The sequence below is a fragment of the Idiotropiscis lumnitzeri genome, chromosome 4 (assembly GCF_059441095.1).
Source record: "Idiotropiscis lumnitzeri isolate Australia: NSW breed Sydney's pygmy pipehorse chromosome 4, RoL_Ilum_1.0, whole genome shotgun sequence".
Lineage (NCBI taxonomy): Eukaryota > Metazoa > Chordata > Actinopteri > Syngnathiformes > Syngnathidae > Idiotropiscis > Idiotropiscis lumnitzeri.
This window is the reverse complement of record NC_142394.1, coordinates 12,036,219-12,059,393: the sequence shown is the minus strand read 5'-3', so window position 1 is coordinate 12,059,393 and position 23,175 is coordinate 12,036,219. Positions and strand designations below refer to the sequence as shown.

The 23,175-nt window shown below is 41.9% G+C and overlaps 1 protein-coding gene and 2 pseudogenes across 9 annotated transcripts in view; all 3 read left to right on the top strand.

The window, feature by feature from the left end:
• Positions 1–23,175, top strand: part of LOC148338135 (protocadherin alpha-C2-like) — a 154,027-nt gene that overhangs the window by 6,790 nt on the left and 124,062 nt on the right. For 2 of the 9 annotated variants that reach the window (XM_088294872.1, XM_088294883.1), the window contains exon 1: positions 1,066–3,531. The exons of 2 other annotated variants lie outside the window; for them this stretch is intronic. In XM_088294872.1, coding sequence (XP_088150998.1) covers positions 1,207–3,531 — 2,325 coding nt within the window. In that variant the 5' untranslated portion in view covers positions 1,066–1,206. Of the gene's footprint in view, positions 1–1,065; positions 3,532–8,386; positions 10,866–11,687; positions 14,143–19,789; positions 22,300–23,175 lie in introns of those variants that run through there. 5 more of the 9 variants (XM_088294868.1, XM_088294880.1, XM_088294860.1 and 2 more) reach the window with 3 other exon arrangements.
• Positions 4,741–8,450, top strand: LOC148338138 (protocadherin alpha-8 pseudogene; annotated as a pseudogene).
• Positions 15,674–18,286, top strand: LOC148338137 (protocadherin alpha-3 pseudogene; annotated as a pseudogene).

Below are 23,175 nucleotides of genomic sequence, written 5' to 3'. Positions count from 1 at the left end.
TCCATTATCTGAACCACTGCTCCTCACGAGGGTCGTGGGTGTGCCAGAGCCAATCCCAGCTGTCATCTGGCAATTGGTGGGGTACACCCTGGACTGGTTGACAGCAAATCGCAGGGCACACATAGACAACAATACAAATACACGTTACATACAAAAAAAATACTAGCTGTCTTTGACCCACAAAAAACTGTTCCGTGACCCATTTGTGTGTTCCAATCCACCAGCTGAAAATAATTGATTTAGAAAACATTTGGATATTTTTGTTTGTTTGTTGTCGTCATGATAACAATGAATTAATTAATGAACAAAGTCGAAAAATTTGGCAATGTCAAATAAGTAAACTTCTTCTACTTGTTGTGATGGACTTGAATGAGATTTTACATTGTTAGTCGGGCCAGCTGCGATAATGCCGTTTTACTCAATGAGACGTCTCAAAGCAATGGCGCTGTCCCTGGTTCTGAATTTATGTCAGTGAATCCATATGACTCAAAAGTATTGTTGGGCAAGTTCATTTTCTTCGTATACTAGTTCAAAGTTCAGTTCACAAATTTGAAATACATAGATAAATTAAAAGATGATTAGCTTCACCATTCCCAAAATTCACAATTTCATAGTTTTTTTCTCTCCCTCCAATATGTTGCTGCGAGATCCTCTCAAAATACTGTCTTTTCCCCGTGACAAACCTATTCAATCCATCCCCACTATAGTAGCCAGCTGCAACTTTCACCCTGCATTCTTAAAACACGAATACAACCATTTTGCAACATGCAGTAACGTTGTCCTTAATGTGCAAGCAAAAATACAATCTCCGGTATAGGAACTCGGCAACGGTAGAAAACTAGCTGACACACACCTAAACCCCCTCCACACACACACACTCCCGAGTCTTCAAGTTATCGTGAAACTGCAAACCCACCCATGCTCCCAAGACAACTGCGTCACCACAGTTTCACACTGCTGATGGTCCACTAGGTGTCAGCGTTACAACGTGGATGGGACATCACAATTTGTTCGCTTAAAAGAGTGCCATTGCTGGAGTACAAAGAATACAATCAATCGCTCGGATTCGCATGTGGAGCTTCCTCTGTCCGAGCGTGTGTATTTATATCTAACCACGGGCGTCGTGTGGAATAAATAGTAATTGCTATTTAATTACGGTGTTTTAAGTTGTTCTCAAACGAAGATCAAGGAAGAAGACGGATAAACATGTACTGGACGCGCCCTGTGCTTTTTTCCCTTCTGCTTTGTTACGGGGAGTTGGTTTCAGCCCAGCTGAAATATTCCACTCCAGAAGAGGTTAAAGTCGGATCTGTTGTTGGGAATGTTGCAAAGGATTTGGGCCTCGACATCGGCAATTTGGCGAGCAGGATGTTTCGCATTGTGTCCGGCGCACAGGACGCGCTGTTTGAGGTAAACCCGAACAATGGGCTTCTGCACGTGCGTAAACGCCTCGATCGCGAGGAGCTGTGCGACAGGAATGCTGTCTGTGTGATGGATCTCAAAATTGTTGTTGAGAACCCGCTAGAGATCCACTATATCTCCGTGGAAGTGACAGATGCCAACGACCACGCACCAACCTTTGCAGAAGGAGGGAAAATAATAGAAATAGCAGAAAATACTTTATCTGGTGCACGGTTTCAATTACCAGGGGCAAGAGACCCTGATGTTGGAATTAATTCAATCCAGCGTTACAAACTGAATCAGAACGACCGTTTTCAACTTGAAATTCGTGATAGAGGGGAAGATAAAATCCCCTTTCTAGTGTTGCAAAGGCAGCTAGACAGGGAAGATAAAATTAACCACAGCCTGATTTTGTCTGCTATAGATGGAGGGACTCCCTCAAAATCTGCAAACCTAAATATTACTATAAGGGTTTTAGATATAAATGACAACAGACCGATTTTCTTTAAAGAGGTTTATTCTGTTGAATTGCAAGAAAATGTGGCATCAGGCACCTCAGTAATAAAAGTGCAAGCCACTGACCTGGATGAGGGAGCTAATGGGGAAGTGGAATATGCATTTGGGGATGACATGAATGCAGAGGTGAGGCGTCTTTTCAGCCTGGACAAAAAAATGGGAGAAATTCGAGTAGCTGGGCAAATTGACTTTGAGACATACAATATTTTCAAGTTGGATGTGCAGGCCTCGGATAAAGGTCAACCTCCCATGACAACAGACTGCCGAGTCATCATCAAGATTCAAGATGTGAATGATAACAAACCCGAGATTGAAGTGACATCAATTACTAGCAAGGTCCCGGAAGATGCAAAACATGGGACTGTGATTGCTCTCATCAGTATCACTGATAATGATTCGGGCCTGAACGGCAAAGTTATCTGCAGTTTGACAGAAAATGTACCGCTTGAATTAAAGCCATCATTTAAGGAAAATATGTATTCATTAGTGACAAAAGACACTTTAGACAGAGAAACAAAATCAAGTTATGACATATCAATAACAGCTACTGACTGTGGTGAACCTCCCCTTTCCACAATTAAAACTGTAAACATTCAAGTAAAAGATGTAAATGATAACATCCCAAAATTCCCACAAAATCCTTTAGAGTTGTATCTAATAGAAAACAATGAAGCTGGAGCTTCAGTTTTTTCAGTGAATGCCTTTGATAAAGACTTAGACGACAATGCTGCAGTGTCTTATTACATTGTCAGACAGGGGGGTCATACTGATGTCACATCTTTCCTGAATGTCAATTCGGAAAATGGACAAATTTCAGCGCTGAAAAGTTTTGACTTCGAGACATTGAAAAGTTTCCGTTTCCAAGTGGTGGCCACCGATGGTGGAAGTCCTCCACTGAGCAGCAACGTGACAGTGAACGTGTTCATTTTGGATCAGAACGACAACGCTCCAGTCATCCTGTATCCAGTCAGCTCCAATGGTTCTGCCGAAGGTGTGGAGGAGATTCCCCGCAACATGAAAGCGGGAGACTTGGTGACTAAAGTCCGAGCCTATGATGCCGATATCGGATATAACGGCTGGTTGCTGTTTTCGCTGCAGCAAGTCAGCGACCACAGTCTGTTTTCTTTGGACCGCTATACGGGCCAGATCAGAACACTTCGCTCCTTCACGGAGACGGACGAAGCTGAGCATCGACTGCTCATCCTGGTCAAAGACAACGGCAACGTTTCACTCTCGGCAACAGCTACCGTGACCGTCAAACTTGTGGAGCCCAAAGAGGCTTTTGCGGCTTCCGACGTCAAAAGTGCAGCAAAAGTGGACGAGGAGGACAATGTGACTTTTTATCTCATCATCACTTTGGGCTCGGTGTCGCTCCTTTTTGTCATCAGCATCATCGTGCTGATCGCCATGCAGTGCTCCAAATCCACCGAGTACACTTCCAAATATCTGCAAGACACTAATTATGATGGCACGCTGTGTCACAGCATTCAGTACAGATCAGGAGACAAACGCTACATGTTAGTTGGATCCAGAATGAGTATCGGGTCCACCATCGTCCCGGGCAGCCACGCCAACACGCTGGTGCTCCCTGACCGGAGACACACTTCTGGGGAGGTAAGGAAGCAAACAAATTGATTTCTTTTGCTGATGTTTTGTTTTATGTGTTTTCCGGAACCGTTTATGTCAGGATGGTTGGATCTCAGTTGAGTTCTCTCTTTGACACTATTATTCTGTTCTTCTTAATGTAGATATAACAAAACACACACCGATACCTACAAGTCAATTTAGTGAAATGCTAAATGTACCTTCAGGCTTTATCTTTTTCACTCTAAAAGGCCAACTTTGCTCAGTGACTATGTGATCAAGGTATTACCATAAATTGTTATACAACCCGGGTTACTCTTGTGCATGTATTTTTTCCCAGGCATTAGTGGTGCATGAGTGGTGTAATGCACATACTTCTCAGATATCTTGATTTTAGTGCCCCTGGAATATAACAATCATTTCATGCCTACAATTTGGAGTGTTAAGAATTCTGCAGAATTTTGTGCGCATATAGTAAATAGATCACTGAGGATCACTCGTGGTCTGACTTTTGACTTCAGTGTTCTTTAAGAAAGCAGAAATGCTTGGATCACAGTGGAGTTGTGGCTTTGACACTTTAATTCTACTTTAATATTTTTTAATTTACGGATTACAAAACCTACCTACTTAGCTTATGTGCCTGTCAATTTAGTTAGCTAAATTTCCCTAGTTCGGCTATACCTCACTTATACTTCCGTGTCCTACATCTAATCTGTGGCATATTGCAGTTTAATGTTCACGTTTTATTTCTTCTCTTTTGTTTTTTTTAATTTAAATGGAGAGTGCTGCACTGCACATGCTTCTCGAATTTACTCTTTTTGGTGACAATGCAATACATAAATCATTGTGTGTTCATAGAATTTGAAGTGCAGTGACGTTGCAGTATTTCCGTTGTGAAATATAATTCCACTAATCTTGCAGTCTAGCAAAAACATGTTTTGTTTTTCTTTGGCTTTGTCAGTCGTTCAGAATCATTGAAAGGTTTTGTGTTAATGAGAATTGTGGCTTATTTTAATTAAATGAATGTAGTTGCAGATTTTGTTATTTAGAGAGAATGTTGATGGTTTGGGTTCTATTCATTAGAGAAAACTCTTTGACGTGAGCAGGTAATATCTGATAGAATAATGATGATGTACTAAAATCAGTTCATACTTGCTACCTCTTGGTGTCACTATGACATCAGGAGACCACAAATAGCTTTGGCACTCCTCTCACTTGTCCTTTGTCTGAATGGAGCAAAGGAAGCAGAGCGGATCAAATGCTGCAGTGCGTTCAGTCATCGCGCTCTTCTAAACGTGTCTGTTTCAGTAACAAGGTTCTGATCTTTGTTGGATAACGATGGGGAAAGGTCGTAACATCTGGGAAAAGGGACGCCTCTGGTTTGGATATTATCTGGCTGTGATGATTTTGTTCAGAGAGCATGTTCGGGCTCAGATAAGATACACGGTTCCTGAGGAGGTTAAAGACGGAACCCTGGTGGGAAACATCGCCAAGGATCTTGGGCTCGACGTCAGCAGCTTGATCGATCGACGGTTCCGAGTTGTGTCTGGATCCAAGCAGTCAATTTTTGAGGTAAATCAGAACAATGGGGCTCTGTATGTGCACAAACAAATTGACAGAGAGGAGCTGTGCCACGGCGGTGCTGCATGTGTGGTGGAGCTCAAAATCCTTGTGGAAAGCCCTCTTGAAATCCACTACGTGCTTGTGGAAATTGTGGATGTGAACGACCACTCTCCGAGCTTCCCTGAAGGCGAGCAGACGTTCGAAATTGCCGAGCACACTTTGCCAGGGAGGAGATTTCAATTGCACACAGCCCAAGATCCAGACGCAGGCACCAACTCCATCCGCACGTACACGTTGACGCAAAATGACCATTTTGAAGTCAATATCCGCCAAAGCGACGTGGGGAAGGTTCCGTTTCTGGTGCTGAAGAAATCTCTGGACAGAGAGCAGAAGGACAAACATTCGCTGCTGGTCACGGCAGTCGATGGAGGTAAACCTCCACGTTCAGGCACTTTAAATGTGTCCATTATTGTGCTTGACAGCAATGACAATAGACCCATTTTTAGCCAGGATTTTTATGAAATTATAATTGCCGAAAATATTGATATTAGCACGTCTATATTTAAAATGAATGCAACAGATCCGGATGAAGGAACTAATGGAGAAATAGAATACATTTTTTCAAAAACGCTGAGTCGAGACGTATATGATATTTTTGAACTGGATAAAGTAACAGGAGAGATTCGTGTAAAAGGAAAAATAGATTTTGAGGAAAAAGAATTTTATGAGTTGGAAGTTGATGCATCAGATAAAGCGACACCTCCAATGACAGGAGAGTGTAGAATTATAATCAAAATTAAAGATGTCAATGATAATACTCCACAAATAGAAGTGACATCACTATCAAATAAAGTATCTGAAGATTCTAAGCCAGGTACAGTTATTTCCCTAATTAGTGTCACCGATAAAGACTCTGGTGTGAATGCTAAAATTATTTCACAAATTACAAATGATTTGCCATTCGAATTAAAACCATCTTACAAGGAGAACACATACTCAGTTGTAACAAAAACATTTCTGGATAGAGAGGATGTGCCATATTATGAATTAATAATAAAAGCTGTTGATTGTGGTCAGCCTTCTTTATCTGCGTTTAAAACTCTAAACATTCAGGTGTCCGATGTAAATGATAACAGTCCACATTTTGAAAAATCCCCGCTCGAGTTTTATCTTTTAGAAAACAATATTGCGGGAAAATCTGTATTTTCCGTGAGTGCAACGGACAAAGATGTAGATGAAAATGCAGCCATTTCATATCAAATATCTAGAGGGGGGAAGACAAATGACATTGCATCTTTCCTTAACATTAATTCTGCTAATGGACACATATCAGCGTTAAAAAATTTTGACTTTGAGACACTGAAAAGTTTCAGTTTCCAAGTGGTGGCCACCGACGGTGGAAGTCCTCCACTGAGCAGCAACGTGACAGTGAACGTGTTCATTCTGGATCAGAACGACAACGCTCCAGTCATCCTGTATCCAGTCAGCTCCAACGGTTCTGCCGAAGGTGTGGAGGAGATTCCCCGCAACATGAAAGCAGGAGACTTGGTGACTAAAGTCCGAGCCTATGACGCCGATATCGGATATAACGGCTGGTTGCTGTTTTCGCTGCAGCAAGTCAGCGACCACAGTCTGTTTTCTTTGGATCGCTATACGGGCCAGATCAGAACACTTCGCTCCTTCACGGAGACGGACGAAGCTGAGCATCGACTGCTCATCCTGGTCAAAGACAACGGCAACGTTTCGCTCTCGGCAACAGCTACCGTGACCGTCAAACTTGTGGAGCCCAAAGAGGCTTTTGCGGCTTCCGACATCAAAAGTGCAGCAAAAGTGGACGAGGAGGACAATGTGACTTTTTATCTCATCATCACTTTGGGCTCGGTGTCGCTCCTTTTTGTCATCAGCATCATCGTGCTGATCGCCATGCAGTGCTCCAAATCCACCGAGTACACTTCCAAATATCTGCAAGACACTAATTATGATGGCACGCTGTGTCACAGCATCCAGTACAGATCAGGAGACAAACGCTACATGTTAGTTGGACCTAGAATGAGTATCGGGTCCACCATCGTCCCGGGCAGCCACGCCAACACGCTGGTGCTCCCCGACAGGAGAAACACTTCTGGGGAGGTAAGACATTTGAGTTGATGTCTGTTTCCATTCCAATATCTCAATATATGATTTTGGACATGAGTACTGAAGTGCTTCTGTCATTCTGCACTAAGAATTACACATCAGCCTTGTGTCTGTCTTGTGTCCTTTTTGTACTTCAGCTGTGTTGATGTGAATCCAACAAAACTTTTCAAGGCCGGAGATGTTTTGTCTGACTTCATAATTTAAAATGTATGTATAAATATGTCAATATTATACCACTTCCATCAAATTACACTTTTTGATTCTATCGCGACTACTTTGGCCAACTAAAAGCCATTGTCATGGATTGAATCATACAATTTGGGTGAAATTGGTTGCATTCAACACACAAGACTTCCCCCCCCCCCCTTGCACAGCATGGATCAATTTTTGGACCAGGAAAATAATTCACTTAGTATTCTTATGAAACAAGCTTTTAATGGCTTACTGCACACTGGAAATGAGGAAAATGAATAAGCAAATTTGATTTTTAAAAGGAGAACTACATTCTGCTGAACATGGAAAAGATTTACATTTTGATTTCCGATGTGTATGCTCCCCCTGCTGGCTGTTGAATGACTGTCATCGAGCAACACAAGAAAAAGGTGTTGCTTAAATATGTTGTTTTTTTTTTAGTTTTTTTTTTTAGATTTTTAGGATTTTACAACTAGCTCATTGCGCAAATAAACTTTAATGTAAAGGGTTATTACAATAAAAAATAATAAATTGTTCTGACTATTAATGACAAAAAAATTATTTAAGTTAAACACAAACAAATAATAAAAGAAGCAAAAACTTCTCAAGAAATCATTCAGCAATAGAAAACTGAAGCAAAATAAAAGGTCAACATTAACCGCTTTCATTCTTGACAACATTCTTCGAATTCGGGTAATTTAGTCAGGCAGTTCTATAAACTGCGGTGCAAGGCACATCAACATATTCAGCAATTTGTGCCACGAACTTAAAGGGAAAGCGTGCTGTGGATGATGCCTTATATAGCCTGCTGTCTGTTGCATTCAAATATATGCTTATCTATTTTACGGGATTTGATTGCAGGCTGTCAATGAATATTTTTAAAGGGTTATTCCATTATATGAATTACGACAGTACTATTCCCTCCCCCTTGGTGTCACTGTAATATTAGTAGACGCGAAACGTACACTGTCCCACCCTTGGAACATCCTTTGTTTGATCCAGCTCACCATTTAGATGTGAATCAGGAGGATCTGCGTGTGCTTTCCGCGCAGACATAGATACATTGCTGTGAAAGGGACGGTATATTATTCATAGAAGAGAGGTCGTCGTCTCTGATGTTTGTTGGACCGATGGGAAGTGTTAAAGGCTGCAGCCACTGGCTGGCTTTTGTTTTGTTTTTACATTTATATTTGGGAGAACAGGCTTGCATGGCTGAACTTCGTTACTCCGTTCCAGAGGAGGTGAAAGAGGGAACTGTGGTTGGAAATGTTGCCAAGGATCTTGGCCTGGATAAATCATCTCTTGTGGATCGACAGTTTCGCGTGGTTTCTGGTTCGAAAGAGACGTTTTTCCACGTGAGGCCGGAAAGTGGTGCATTGGCTGTCCGTGGGAAAATCGACAGAGAGGCGCTTTGTGAGGGCAGCGCAGCGTGCGTCATGGAGCTGAAAATTCTTGTTGAAAATCCACTGGAAATGCATCACGTCGTCGTGGAAATTACTGACGTGAATGATCACTCCCCGAGCTTTCCTGACAAAGAGCAGGTATTTAAAATTGGCGAGCAATCGTCTCCTGGGACGCGTTTCCAGCTGCAAGCAGCTCGTGATCCAGATGCTGGAATGAACTCAGTGCGGACATACACTTTAACGACTAATGAATATTTTGAACTAGATATCAGCCAAAATGACGAGGAAAACATTCCCTTTTTAGTGCTGAAAAGGCCTTTAGACCGAGAACAAAACACTAAACATGTGCTATTAGTTACTGCAGTTGATGGAGGGAAGCCACAAAAATCAAGCACACTTAATGTGACAATTATTGTTCTTGACAGTAATGATAACCGTCCAACGTTTAATCAAGATACTTATACTGTGGAAATAAAAGAAAATACGCCACCAGGTGTAAGCATTACAAGGGTATATGCCACAGATCCTGATGATGGAACAAATGGTGAAATAGAATATAGCCTTGGTAAAACATTAAATAAGGCTTACGACATTTTTGAATTAGACAAACTTAGTGGCCTCATTAAGTTGAAAGGGCTTGTTGATTTTGAGGACTCTGAGATTTATAAACTTGATATTCATGCATCTGATAAAGGACAGCCGCCATTAACTGGGAGGTGTCGAATAGTTGTGAAAATCAAAGACGTCAATGATAACCCTCCTGAAATAGAAGTCACATCCCTGTCAAGTAAAGTGTCTGAAGACTCCAAACCCGGTACAGTTATTTCTCTTATTAGTGTGACGGATAAAGACTCGGCTGTGAATGGTAAAATTATTTCACAAATTACCAATGATGTCCCATTTGAATTAAAACCTTCCTACAAAGAAAACATTTACTCAGTCGTTACTAAGGGATATTTAGATAGAGAGAAAGTGTCAAACTATAAAATAACCATTGCGGCGACAGACTGTGGTGAGCCCCCCTTGTCTACTTTTCAAATGTTAACTATTCAAATATCAGATGTGAATGATAATAAACCAGATTTCCACCAGCATCCACTTAACCTTTACCTCTCAGAAAACAACATTGCTGGACAGTCAGTATTTTCCGTCAGTGCAACAGATAATGATGTGAATGAAAATGCTGCCATTTCCTACAACATTATTAGAGCAGGGATTGAAAATGATGGAACATCTTTTCTTAACATAAATTCAGAGAATGGGCAGATATCTGCACTAAAAAGTTTTGACTTTGAGACGTTGAAAAGTTTCTGTTTCCAAGTGGTGGCCACCGATGGTGGAAGTCCTCCACTGAGCAGCAACGTGACAGTGAACGTGTTCATTCTGGATCAGAACGACAATGCTCCAGTCATCCTGTATCCAGTCAGCTCCAACGGTTCTGCCGAAGGTGTGGAGGAGATTCCTCGCAACATGAAAGCAGGAGACTTGGTGACTAAAGTCCGAGCCTATGACGCCGATATCGGATATAACGGCTGGTTGCTGTTTTCGCTGCAGCAAGTCAGCGACCACAGTCTGTTTTCTTTGGACCGCTATACGGGCCAGATCAGAACACTTCGCTCCTTCACGGAGACGGACGAGGCTGAGCATCGACTGCTCATCCTGGTCAAAGACAACGGCAACGTTTCGCTCTCGGCAACAGCTACTGTGACCGTCAAACTTGTGGAGCCCAAAGAGGCTTTTGCGGCTTCCGACATCAAAAGTGCAGCAAAAGTGGACGAGGAGGACAATGTGACTTTTTATCTCATCATCACTTTGGGCTCGGTGTCGCTCCTTTTTGTCATCAGCATCATCGTGCTGATCGCCATGCAGTGCTCCAAATCCACAGAGTACACTTCCAAATATCTGCAAGACACTAATTATGATGGCACGCTGTGTCACAGCATCCAGTACAGATCAGGAGACAAACGCTACATGTTAGTTGGACCCAGAATGAGTATCGGGTCCACCATCGTCCCGGGCAGCCACGCCAACACTCTGGTGCTCCCCGACAGGAGACACACTTCTGGGGAGGTAAGAATTTGCACGGCAATCAATAATGTTGATGAATGTACAGATATGCACTGTGTCGTTGATTGCTATGTGATCAATTAACATAGCACATGAATGTGTTTATTCCCACTTTCTGACACGTGTGTGGGTGGTTGTACGTGAAATAAGAATATTTGAACGTGAAATATATTTCATCATTTTCCTTACATACTGTATTAATCTTAAATCAGTTTTTAACTTTCTTATCCATTTAACCCCCCAGACACACACCAATGTAAACAATAAAATAAATAGGTTATTGTGTTACTTGTAGTCTTGATGCCAAATGTGTTGTTTAGTATTTAAAAGACTACTTTTTTGGTGGGATAAATGAATACAAAAATCGGATTGATGCGCCGCTCTCCGCGGTGCTGAAATCTCCACATGACTCTTTGGCGAAACAAACAGTGAACCATGTAATTCGTAAACATTGACTATGACTAGTGTGACTACTTTACACTCTGTGTGTATCAATACACGAATACAACGTGATTTTCTAGTTTTAGTAGGAAAAGAGAGCCATCACCAAATCGCCCTAAGTCCGTTTTACATAGCTACTGCTTTTTAAAATTTTTGGCATATTCTTCTGGATTCTTCTGGATGTACCATTGAAGTCACGTGGTACAGTATAGTTATTTGATCGCCTCAGGATAAGTGATTTAGATAATTGTCGGAAGGATGCTTATAATACTTATAATATCCTCTAGATGTCACTGTGACACAAATATAGTGACGAGCATCTCCACTCCTGTATGCTTTTGTCTGCAATCAGAAGAGAGCATTCATTTGTTGCGACATTCTGAACGGCGCTGTTTGATTTCTGATCACATTACGCATAGCTGTGGGACTATGCTGGTTTATTTAGCAGTTTTATTAATTTAACTCTCGTCGTTCTTAAATAACAATGGGAGGAAAACGTGGATGCAAAACGTGGAGCTTTTTGTGCTTTCTTCTGCATTCGTCCCTGTTGTTGTTTTTCGGGGAGCGGGCTTTGGCCGAGCTACGCTATTCTATTCCTGAGGAAATGGCGACGGGAACTGTTGTGGGCAATGTTGCAAAAGATCTCGGACTGGAGAGAAGCTTACTGCGTGACAGGCGTTTCAGGGTGGTGTCAGGAGACGTGGACGCATATTTCGAGGTAAACGCAGACAATGGTGCCCTGCAGGTCCGACGCAAAATTGACCGAGAGGAGCTTTGTCAGGGGAGCGGCGCCTGCTTAATGGAGCTCAAGATCCTGGTTGAGAATCCTCTCGAAGTGCATTATGTTGTGGTGGAAATCACCGACGTTAACGACCACAGTCCTGTTTTTTCTCAAACGAAACAGCTTTTTGAAATAGCTGAACATTCATCACCGGGAACCCGATTCCAGCTGCATGCAGCCCGTGATCCAGATGCTGGAATTAACTCCGTGCGCACATACACACTAACGTCTAATGAACATTTTGAATTAGATGTTGTTCAGAGTGATGATGAAAAAATACCGTTTTTAGTCCTGAAAAGGTCTTTAGACAGAGAACAAAAAAATAAACACTTCCTATTTGTTACTGCGGTGGATGGAGGGAAACCTCAAAAGTCAGGCACACTTAATGTTTCCATTATTGTGCTTGACATTAATGATAATCGACCCATGTTTAGTCAAGAGACTTACAGTGTTGAAATATACGAAAATGTATCAGGTGGAACAATCGTAGCACGAGTGAATGCAACAGATCCAGATGAAGGTTCAAACGGTGAAATTGAATATAGCCTCAGCAAGACTTTGACAAGCAAAGTCTCTGATATTTTTGAAATGGATAGTTTGAGTGGACAAATTAAGTTGAAAGGGCCTGTGGACTATGAGGAATCTGAGATTTATAAAATAGAAATTGAGGCCTCTGACAAAGGAACACCTCCACTGACAAGCAGGTGTCGTGTTGTTGTAAAAATAAAAGATGTCAATGATAATCCACCTGTAATAGACGTGACATCACTGTCAAATAAAGTGTCAGAGGATTCAAAGCCTGGTACAGTTATTGCCCTCATTAGTGTGATGGATAAAGACTCTGGTGTAAACGGTAAAATCATTTTACACCTCACCAACGATGTCCCTTTTGACTTAAAACCTTCCTATAAGGAGAACACATATTCAGTTGTCACTAAGGCATTTTTGGATCGTGAGGAGGTTTCTCATTATGAAATAACAATTAAAGCTACAGATTGTGGAGAGCCTCCTTTATCTAGTTTTAGGACATTCAACATAGAGTTATCTGATGTCAATGACAACAGTCCACATTTTGAACAGCGCCCCATAATTTTTTACCTGACGGAAAACAACATTGCCGGTGCATCAGTATTCTCTTTAAGGGCAACTGATAATGATGTAAATGAAAATGCAGTCATTCAATATAAAATAGCTCGAGCTGAGAAGGAAAACATAGTAACATCTTTTATGAATATAAATTCTGAAAATGGAGACGTCACAGCTTTAAAAAGTTTTGACTTTGAGACGCTGAAAAGTTTCCGCTTCCAAGTGGTGGCCACCGATGGTGGAAGTCCTCCACTGAGCAGCAACGTGACAGTGAACGTGTTCATTCTGGATCAGAACGACAACGCTCCAGTCATCCTGTATCCAGTCAGCTCCAACGGTTCTGCCGAAGGTGTGGAGGAGATTCCCCGCAACACGAAAGCGGGAGACTTGGTGACTAAAGTCCGAGCCTATGACGCTGATATCGGATATAACGGCTGGTTGCTGTTTTCGCTGCAGCAAGTCAGCGACCACAGTCTGTTTTCTTTGGACCGCTATACGGGCCAGATCAGAACACTTCGCTCTTTCACGGAGACGGACGAAGCTGAGCATCGACTGATCATCCTGGTCAAAGACAACGGCAACGTTTCGCTCTCGGCAACAGCTACCGTGACCGTCAAACTCGTGGAGCCCAAAGAGGCTTTTGCGGCCTCCGACGTCAAAAGTGCAGCAAAAGTGGACGAGGAGGACAATGTGACTTTTTATCTCATCATCACTTTGGGCTCGGTGTCGCTCCTTTTTGTCATCAGCATCATCGTGCTGATTGCCATGCAGTGCTCCAAATCCACCGAGTACACTTCCAAATATCTGCAAGACACTAATTATGATGGCACGCTGTGTCACAGCATCCAGTACAGATCAGGAGACAAACGCTACATGTTAGTTGGACCCAGAATGAGTATCGGGTCCACCATAGTTCCGGGCAGCCACGCCAACACTCTGGTGCTCCCCGACAGGAGACACACTTCTGGGGAGGTAAGGCCATTTTTTTCGTTCTGCATTGAATGGTTCCAATAAATGACACGTATGCGAAATACCTTTGAGTGTTTTGAAATGTTGATTTTGAACTCGCCCAAGTGGGGAATTTGGGGAATTGGATATTGGAATGAAAAAGACTTTGCTTAATGCTGCTGTTGTTTTCATTGGCTGTCACTTATTTATACATATAATAATATCTGATTATTGTTTTGTGTATCTGAATGCGGCGTCAGTTGAGTAGTGGGTGATATCAATGAGAGAGGACGAGCAGGGTTGGGGAAGATTGGCTCGGGCAGTTAGTTTGAAGATGGAGTGTGTGGGTGAGAGTTGTGGCCATCAGCAGCTCCTGTGTAAATGTGTATCATTTGCTGTCATTTGGTTTATTTAAACAAACAGATTTCATTAACGACTGTATGCATCCTTGGCCATTGGGATGGGCATTACAATATATTGAACTTGTAAATTGCAGGCTGGCTTGGCATTTGATTTGTGACTTTGTTCCTCAAAACCAGGAGGAAATAACACATTAGTATATAGCTTTAAGTACCTGGCAGTCAAACTTCCGAACAGGACTCACACTTATGATGATGTCTGGCCAAACCGGGCCATAATTTTAGCCCAGTTTTCATTTCATTGTGGTATGCTACTGCAGTATAGCATGACAGGTATTCACAGATTAAAATGAGGATTATAGTTAAAAAGGAAGAACAAAAATGCACAGCAGTACTGAAATAATGACACTTACAGAATATGGTGTCAAACACACAGACACATAAGAAACATAAGAAAAGCATATACAAAACTCCATAACATAAAATAAGGGCACAAAATTCGACATATCGGTTATGCATTAAGATCCAACGGGGGCGTGGCTTATCTGAGTATCATAATTGCACGTAATATCAAAGGTGTAAAAAGGGGCAATTGCTCGTGTATCTAAATGTGCAAAAATCCACATTAAATCTATTTACGCGTCCGTAGCTGTCCTCCAAATAGCACATATTTGAGTCAAGTCAATTCAATTCCATCACGTGATCACGGCTCCTGCTTAGACCGCTGCACGTTTTCCGTGCATGCCCTTCAAAATAAAGGTTATTTTCCATAGAAAAACATCGCCTCCTCATTATACATTTCGGTAATGATTGTTTTTATTGATGCGCTCGTTCGACCTACACGCACTTCGCTCAAACCACTGACCAGACGTCAAGAAGAATTTATTCAAATATATACGCTGTGTAGGCCAAACCTTCCCTGGTGTGATTGTGCTACTACAACGATTGCGCAACAATTCTCAATTCGTCTTTACTTTGTTTATTTTTTTGTCAAATCAAAAATATTCGTTGTAGTTTGTTTTTCTTTAACGGGTGTGTATTTGCGACTTAATCTTGATAGTCCCCGTTTCTCATACTGGAGGCGATCACTTGGTGTCAGTATATGAGCACGCATGAGCTCCGAGAATCTCTTTGTGAAAAAATGATCCACCCCTTCATCGGGTGGATTTTCACACAATAGTGCTTGGCTCATTCAGGGCGCACACGGTGAATATAGTCAGCGCTGTGGTTTGAGGATTTAAAATATAGTTTTTGGATATTATCCCATTTGGCGAAGGTATATATTTGAGTCACTACTGATATCATTGCTCCATCATGATTAAACGTGAAGGACGTGACTCATCTGTGCGACAAAGGCGGCTTTTTGCCTTCATTGCTGTGTTCATTTTGTCGTGGAGCAGAGTTTGCGCACAGATCAGATATTCCATCGCAGAAGAGGTGAAAGAAGGAACTGTTGTGGGCAACATAGCGAAAGATTTGGGACTCGACAAGGCCACGCTGAAAGAGAGAGGATACCGCATCGCGGAGGGCTCATCAGAGTCGATTTTTAGCGTCAACCATGGTGACGGTCTGCTGTATGTGGATCGAGTCATCGACAGGGAGAAGGTGTGCGAGCGGAGCAGCGTGTGTGTGATCCAGCTCAAAACGTTGTTGGAAAGCCCGCTGGAAATTCACTACGTGAGCGTGGAGGTGCTGGATGTTAACGACCACTCTCCGAGCTTCTCCGTGAACGCGTCCCGTCTGGAAATTTCTGAATCAGCTTTGCCGGGTTTGCGCCTCCAGCTGCAAGCTGCGCACGACCCTGACGTGGGGCCATTTTCCATCCAGGAGTATAAACTCAGTGCTAATGACCATTTTCGTTTGGAAGTTAAAGAACGAGGAAAGGATGGTAAAATACCAATTTTAGTGCTGTTCAAGTCGCTCGACAGAGAAACAAAGAGCAAACACAAATTGCTCTTGTCAGCTGTTGACGGAGGAAAACCGAGTAGATCCGGAACTGTAGAAATATGGGTGCGTGTTTTGGATGTTAATGATAATATGCCTGTTTTCACTGAAGAAAATTATTCAGTGCTTCTTACTGAAAATACTCCTATTGGCACAACTGTTATACAAGTGAATGCCACTGATTTAGATGAGGGCACCAATAGTGAGATAATATATACTTTAGGTAATAATGTAAACAGCAGAATACGTGAACTGTTCCGTGTTGATCCCCTTACAGGTGTAATTACGGTACAAGCGATGATTGATTCGGAATTAGAGGAGATCTATGAAATTGACATACAAGCTTCTGATAAAGGATCTGCTCCATTCCAAACTGAAAAAAGTGTCCTTGTGAAAATAATTGATTTGAATGACAACACTCCAGAGATAGAGGTGACGTCATTTTCCAGAGCATTAGCAGAAGACGCGAGACCGGGTACCACTGTAGCATTAATAAGTGTTCTTGATAAAGACTCTGGTCTAAATGGAAAAGTTATTTGCTCACTCAGTGAAAATCTTCCCTTCGTGTTAACGCCTTCAACTCAAGATAACATGTATTCTGTAGTAACGAAATCACCATTGGATAGAGAAAAACAATCCACATATGAGGTTAAAGTAGTTGCTAAAGATGCAGGTGTGCCGTCTTTGTCATCTGAAAAAAGAATAACTATTGTTGTGTCAGATGTGAATGACAACAGTCCAGAGTTTTCCTTGAAGCCTTACACATTTTACGTTACTGAGAACAATCCTCCAGGCCAATCAGTGTTTTCCGTGAGCGCATTTGACCATGATGAAGGTGATAATGCCCACATCACATATCACATTTTAAGAGAGGGAAGAGAAAAGGAACATATTTATTTGCACAGCCTGAATATCAATTCAGAAAATGGACAAATATCGGCACTAAAAAGTTTTGACTTTGAGACGCTGAAAAGTTTCCAATTTCAAGTGGTGGCCACCGATGGTGGAAGTCCTCCACTGAGCAGCAACGTGACAGTGAACGTGTTCATTCTGGATCAGAATGACAACGCTCCAGTCATCCTGTATCCAGTCAGCTCCAACGGTTCTGCCGAAGGTGTGGAGGAGATTCCCCGCAACATGAAAGCGGGAGACTTGGTGACTAAAGTCCGAGCCTATGACGCCGATATCGGATATAACGGCTGGTTGCTGTTTTCGCTGCAGCAAGTCAGTGACCACAGTCTGTTTTCTTTGGACCGCTATACGGGCCAGATCAGAACACTTCGCTCCTTCACGGAGACGGACGAGGCTGAGCATCGACTGCTCATCCTGGTCAAAGACAACGGCAACGTTTCGCTCTCGGCAACAGCTACCGTGACCGTCAAACTTGTGGAGCCCAAAGAGGCTTTTGCGGCCTCCGATGTCAAAAGTGCAGCAAAAGTGGACGAGGAGGACAATGTGACTTTTTATCTCATCATCACTTTGGGCTCGGTGTCGCTCCTTTTTGTCATCAGCATCATCGTGCTGATCGCCATGCAGTGCTCCAAATCCACAGAGTACACTTCCAAATATCTGCAAGAAACTAATTATGATGGCACGCTGTGTCACAGCATCCAGTACAGATCAGGAGACAAACGCTACATGTTAGTTGGACCCAGAATGAGTATCGGGTCCACCATTGTCCCGGGCAGCCACGCCAACACGCTGGTGCTCCCCGACAGGAGAAACACTTCTGGGGAGGTAAGACATTTTTTTAATTTTGTTTCCCTGTAAAATTCATCTGTTGTTAGTTTTATTTTAGGCTTGTTCGGCAGTGATTATGTATTTCCACATGGCTTCATCTCCAATGTGTGGTTTGGAAGATGTGATCTCTGTCCTATGTTTATTGTTTACCCTTTAAATTAGATTGTCTTGTCCCTTGTTTTCACATCTCAACTCAACTTTATTTATTTAGCGCTTTCAAGGCAGCTGCAATGAAAACAAGAAAACAACAACATGAACAATGATGCATATAGGCGCATTGACCACTCCATTATTTTAAAATAAACTGGCCATATATAATCTACCAACACATCCCAAACATTATTCTTAGCTTTAAGATAATTAAGATCCTCAAAACATTTGGCCAATTGTGTAATTTTTGTGATTTGTAATACACTTTAAAAAAATTAAGGCAGTAAGATTCACATTCTACTGCTGAATTATACCACATTTATATCTCCATACTAAATGAATGCCAAGTATAGATACTGGACATCTATCTCTAATAAAGAAGACAAATATGAGCTCTCCAAGCCTTGCAAAGGTGCAGATAATATCAAGAAGCGGAATCATTAAACGGGGCCTTCAGATTTAAGACCATTTGCACTGTAACGTTGCTGTCCATGGTGCTGGAAAGTTCTGGTCGTGTGTACTCGAGTATGTCTCGTAACATATATGAAAACATTTTTGGCACGTGTTTACAGCACGATAAATCACTGTAGTAATTTGCATCGGTTTCTTTTCTTTGTTTTTTTTTTTGCTTTGGGTAATGTTTTTTTTCGTGTAAAACGATGCAGAGTTTATTTAGCAGCGGACAAGGATTATTATTAGTGTGGACCCGAATGTTTGGTTAATATATTTATTTAATTTATGATAAATATTTACTGTTTTTTTACATTATTGTTAGGAACGTCTGGTGTTACTGTGATGAGTAAAAGTGTAGTGGAATGTCCTCTGCCTACGTAGAGCATAACCAACATGATTGTAGGTTATCGTCGTATACATGCACTGAAAAAAATGAGTGTTGCATTTCTGAAGTCTCTTTCGTCAAGTGGTTGAACAAAATAAAATCACGTGGATGTAGATGCATTTTAAGTAAATGTATAGTCTACTTAAAAATGTATATCCATATCCAGATAATTTTTAAAAGTGGATTCACTTCATATAAAATTTTGTAGTAAATTAAACACATTGTTTGTTTCTTCAGAGTACACTTTATGGATATTTGTAAGTCACTATCAACAATTAGTGAATAATCAGTACTTGTTTTTGAAAACGCCAAAAGTAATGCAAAGAAATGGAAGTTTCCTTCACCAAATTACATTTCTATTTTGCTTGGTATTCTATTGCATACCAATGCACAATGTTTCGATTTAGATATTTGATAGTCCTCTATTTTTATATATATATACACATTTGTGGAGCTCAATACTGCAAGTGTTTGTCAGCATTTGTGTCAATTCTTATGGGGTAAATTGAACATATTATCCCACATGCTCACAGGGTGGCAGTGTGTTACCATATAAGGATATTTAACGTTGTCTCTCACAGGCTGGGTCCGCCCATTCAATATTTGGTTTAGTGGTTCATTCAGCAAACACAAACGGACGAATCCACAGGGATCCTTTCGCGCTCGTTCGTATTTTTGCGCTCTTTTCAATTTAAAAGCGAAAAGGGAGTCGTATAGGTGCCATCATTTTGCAATCTCAAGGGACGAAACTATAAAAACGGGGATATTTTGGACATGTTTGGATTTGTATTTTGGCCGCACAACATGGAACAAAGAGGACGGGAGCGCCGGCCCTTGCTCGGAGTCTTGGCGTTGTTTTTATGCGTCTGTTCTGCTTCCACCCAGCTCAGATATTCCATATCTGAGGAGCTCAATGAGGGGACTTTTGTTGGGAATGTTGCGAAGGATTTAGGAATTGACCTTGCTTCAATAAAGCAAAGGGGATTCCGCATTATCTCCAGCTCGAGTGAAAGTCTCTTTAAGGTAAATGAGAACGACGGGGCCCTTTATGCAAAGCGCAAAATTGACCGAGAGGAGGTTTGTAAGGAGAGTAATGTGTGCTTGATTAATGTTAAAACTGTTCTCGACAACCCACTGGAGGTGCATTATATCGCAGTGGAAATAATAGATTTAAACGACCACTCCCCCACGTTCCCGGAGAAGACAAAAAGACTGGAAATAAGCGAGTCCGCTTTGCCGGGTGCTAAATATCAGCTGCAAAATGCGTATGACCCGGACGGTGGTCTAAACGCTGTGCAACAGTACAAAATCAGCCCAAACGATCACTTCCGCTTGGAGGTAAAAGACCGAGGGCGAGACGGCAAAACGCCCATTTTGCAGTTGCAAAGGCAGCTTGACAGAGAGAGCAAACGGAACCACAAACTGGTGCTGACAGCCATTGATGGGGGTACACCCCCAAAAACAGGCTCCGTTGAAATCCTCATCGAGGTTCTGGACGTGAATGACAACATGCCGGTGTTCACCAAAGAGGCTTATACTGTAACGCTGCAAGAGAATGCCCCGGTGGGCACGACTGTCATTCAAGTTAATGCAACAGATTCTGATTTCGGCTCCAATGGGGAGGTTGTTTATTCGTTCGGCAGTGACGTCAAAGATAAAATTAGACAATTATTTGTCGTTGATACTGTCACTGGGGAGATTATTGTGAAGGGCAACGTTGATTTTGAGGAGCAGGACAGTTATGATATTGACATCCAGGCGTCAGATAAAGGAAGCATCCCCTTTAAAACGGATAAAAGTGTCATTATTAAAATTATTGATATGAATGATAATCGTCCGGAGATAGAAGTGACGTCTTTGTCTCGCGCAGTTTCCGAGGACTCTAGAGCTGGGACAACAGTAGCACTCATCAGTGTAACCGACTTAGACTCTGGCCTTAATGGCAAAATAATGAGTCATGTTTCTGAAGATTCTCCTTTTATGTTAACTGCATCTATGCAGGATAACATGTTTGCTGTTGTTACCAAGTCCCAGCTTGACAGGGAGCAGAAACAGGCATATGATATAACGATAATTGCGAAAGACTCAGGTGAACCAGCTCTTTCCTCCACACAGATTATCAGTGTTTTTGTATCAGATAAAAATGATAATAGCCCAGAATTTTTATTGAGTCCTTATACATTCTACATTCATGAAAATAATAAACCAGGTGATTTTGTATTTTCTGTAAAAGCATCTGATCGTGACGAAGGAGAAAATGCACTAATTTCTTATCACATTTTGAGGAACACAGCAAAAGACAATGGGCACACATCATTTCTTAGCATTAACTCTGAAAATGGACAAATTTCAGCTCTAAAAAGTTTTGACTTTGAGACTCTTAAAAGTTTCCACTTGCAAGTGGTGGCCACCGATGGTGGAAGTCCTCCACTGAGCAGTAACGTGACAGTAAACGTGTTCATTTTGGATCAGAACGACAACGCTCCAGTCATCCTGTATCCAGTCAGCTCCAACGGTTCTGCCGAAGGTGTGGAGGAGATTCCCCGCAACATGAAAGCGGGAGACTTGGTGACTAAAGTCCGAGCCTATGACGCCGATATCGGATATAACGGCTGGTTGCTGTTTTCGCTGCAGCAAGTCAGCGACCACAGTCTGTTTTCTTTGGACCGCTATACGGGCCAGATCAGAACACTTCGCTCCTTCACGGAGACGGACGAAGCTGAGCATCGACTGCTCATCCTGGTTAAAGACAACGGCAACGTTTCGCTCTCGGCAACAGCTACCGTGACCGTCAAACTTGTGGAGCCCAAAGAGGCTTTTGCGGCTTCCGACGTCAAGAGTGCAGCAAAAGTGGACGAGGAGGACAATGTGACTTTTTATCTCATCATCACTTTGGGCTCGGTGTCGCTCCTTTTTGTCATCAGCATCATCGTGCTGATCGCCATGCAGTGCTCCAAATCCACTGAGTACACTTCCAAATATCTGCAAGAAACTAATTATGATGGCACGCTGTGTCACAGCATCCAGTACAGATCAGGAGACAAACGCTACATGTTAGTTGGACCCAGAATGAGTATCGGGTCCACCATCGTCCCCGGCAGCCACGCAAACACTCTGGTCCTCCCCGACAGGAGACACGCTTCTGGGGAGGTAAGGCATAAATTCCTTGATTTTTTTTATTCAATGATTTCCAAAGGACATGTACTGTCAAGTCACGTCCATGTAATTAAACTTTGTGGACTCTGATTGAAAATTGATGTGAATTTACACAATATGGTGTAGATTTTGTGCATTTTGGTCAGGCAAGTGTTTACATTACAGAGCTTTTATAGGTAAAGTTTTGTTGTAAACGTGAGATTTTCTATTGAGCGGGGATATTTTCTGTGCAAAATGTAGTGAAAGTCATGGAAAGCATTTTCTTGGCATTGCTTATTACCATAGTCCAAATGAATTTGCTTATTTTGTACATTGCACATGATTCCATAGTGTAAAATTATTATTATAATTCATATTATGTTATTTTTATTACAATTATAGTATCCAGGCCCTCTTATATAAAAAGTAGTTGGATAGTCTGCATGCGTATTTTAACATGGAACAAAAAAAAAGGAAGGAAAAAAGAAAGAAAGACCAAAGGAGAATGAAACATGCATAAAAAAATCATATCGAACAAACTTCGTCATGATCATGTCCAACTCCATCGTCCGCACGCAGAGAGCGCACACCGGCTGCGTAACAGAGATTAAAAAATATAAATCACTCTTATTGGAATAATAATTCCGTAGATGAAGTTGATGAATCTCAGTTCCTCGTTGCATCTTTAATCGAATGCCAGAATCGCGCCACAGAGCAGACACGGACACTTGAGCCCACGTTTGTGAAACAAAAAATCCTACTCTTTGGCGATAACATTCTTAGTGTATTTTCTTTTTCTGTCTCTCTATTTTTTTCGTATGGCGTAACATCACGCTGCTTATTTTGGTAGCGTGTAGCGTATGGATAACTTCAGTGATCGTTGAGGGCTTT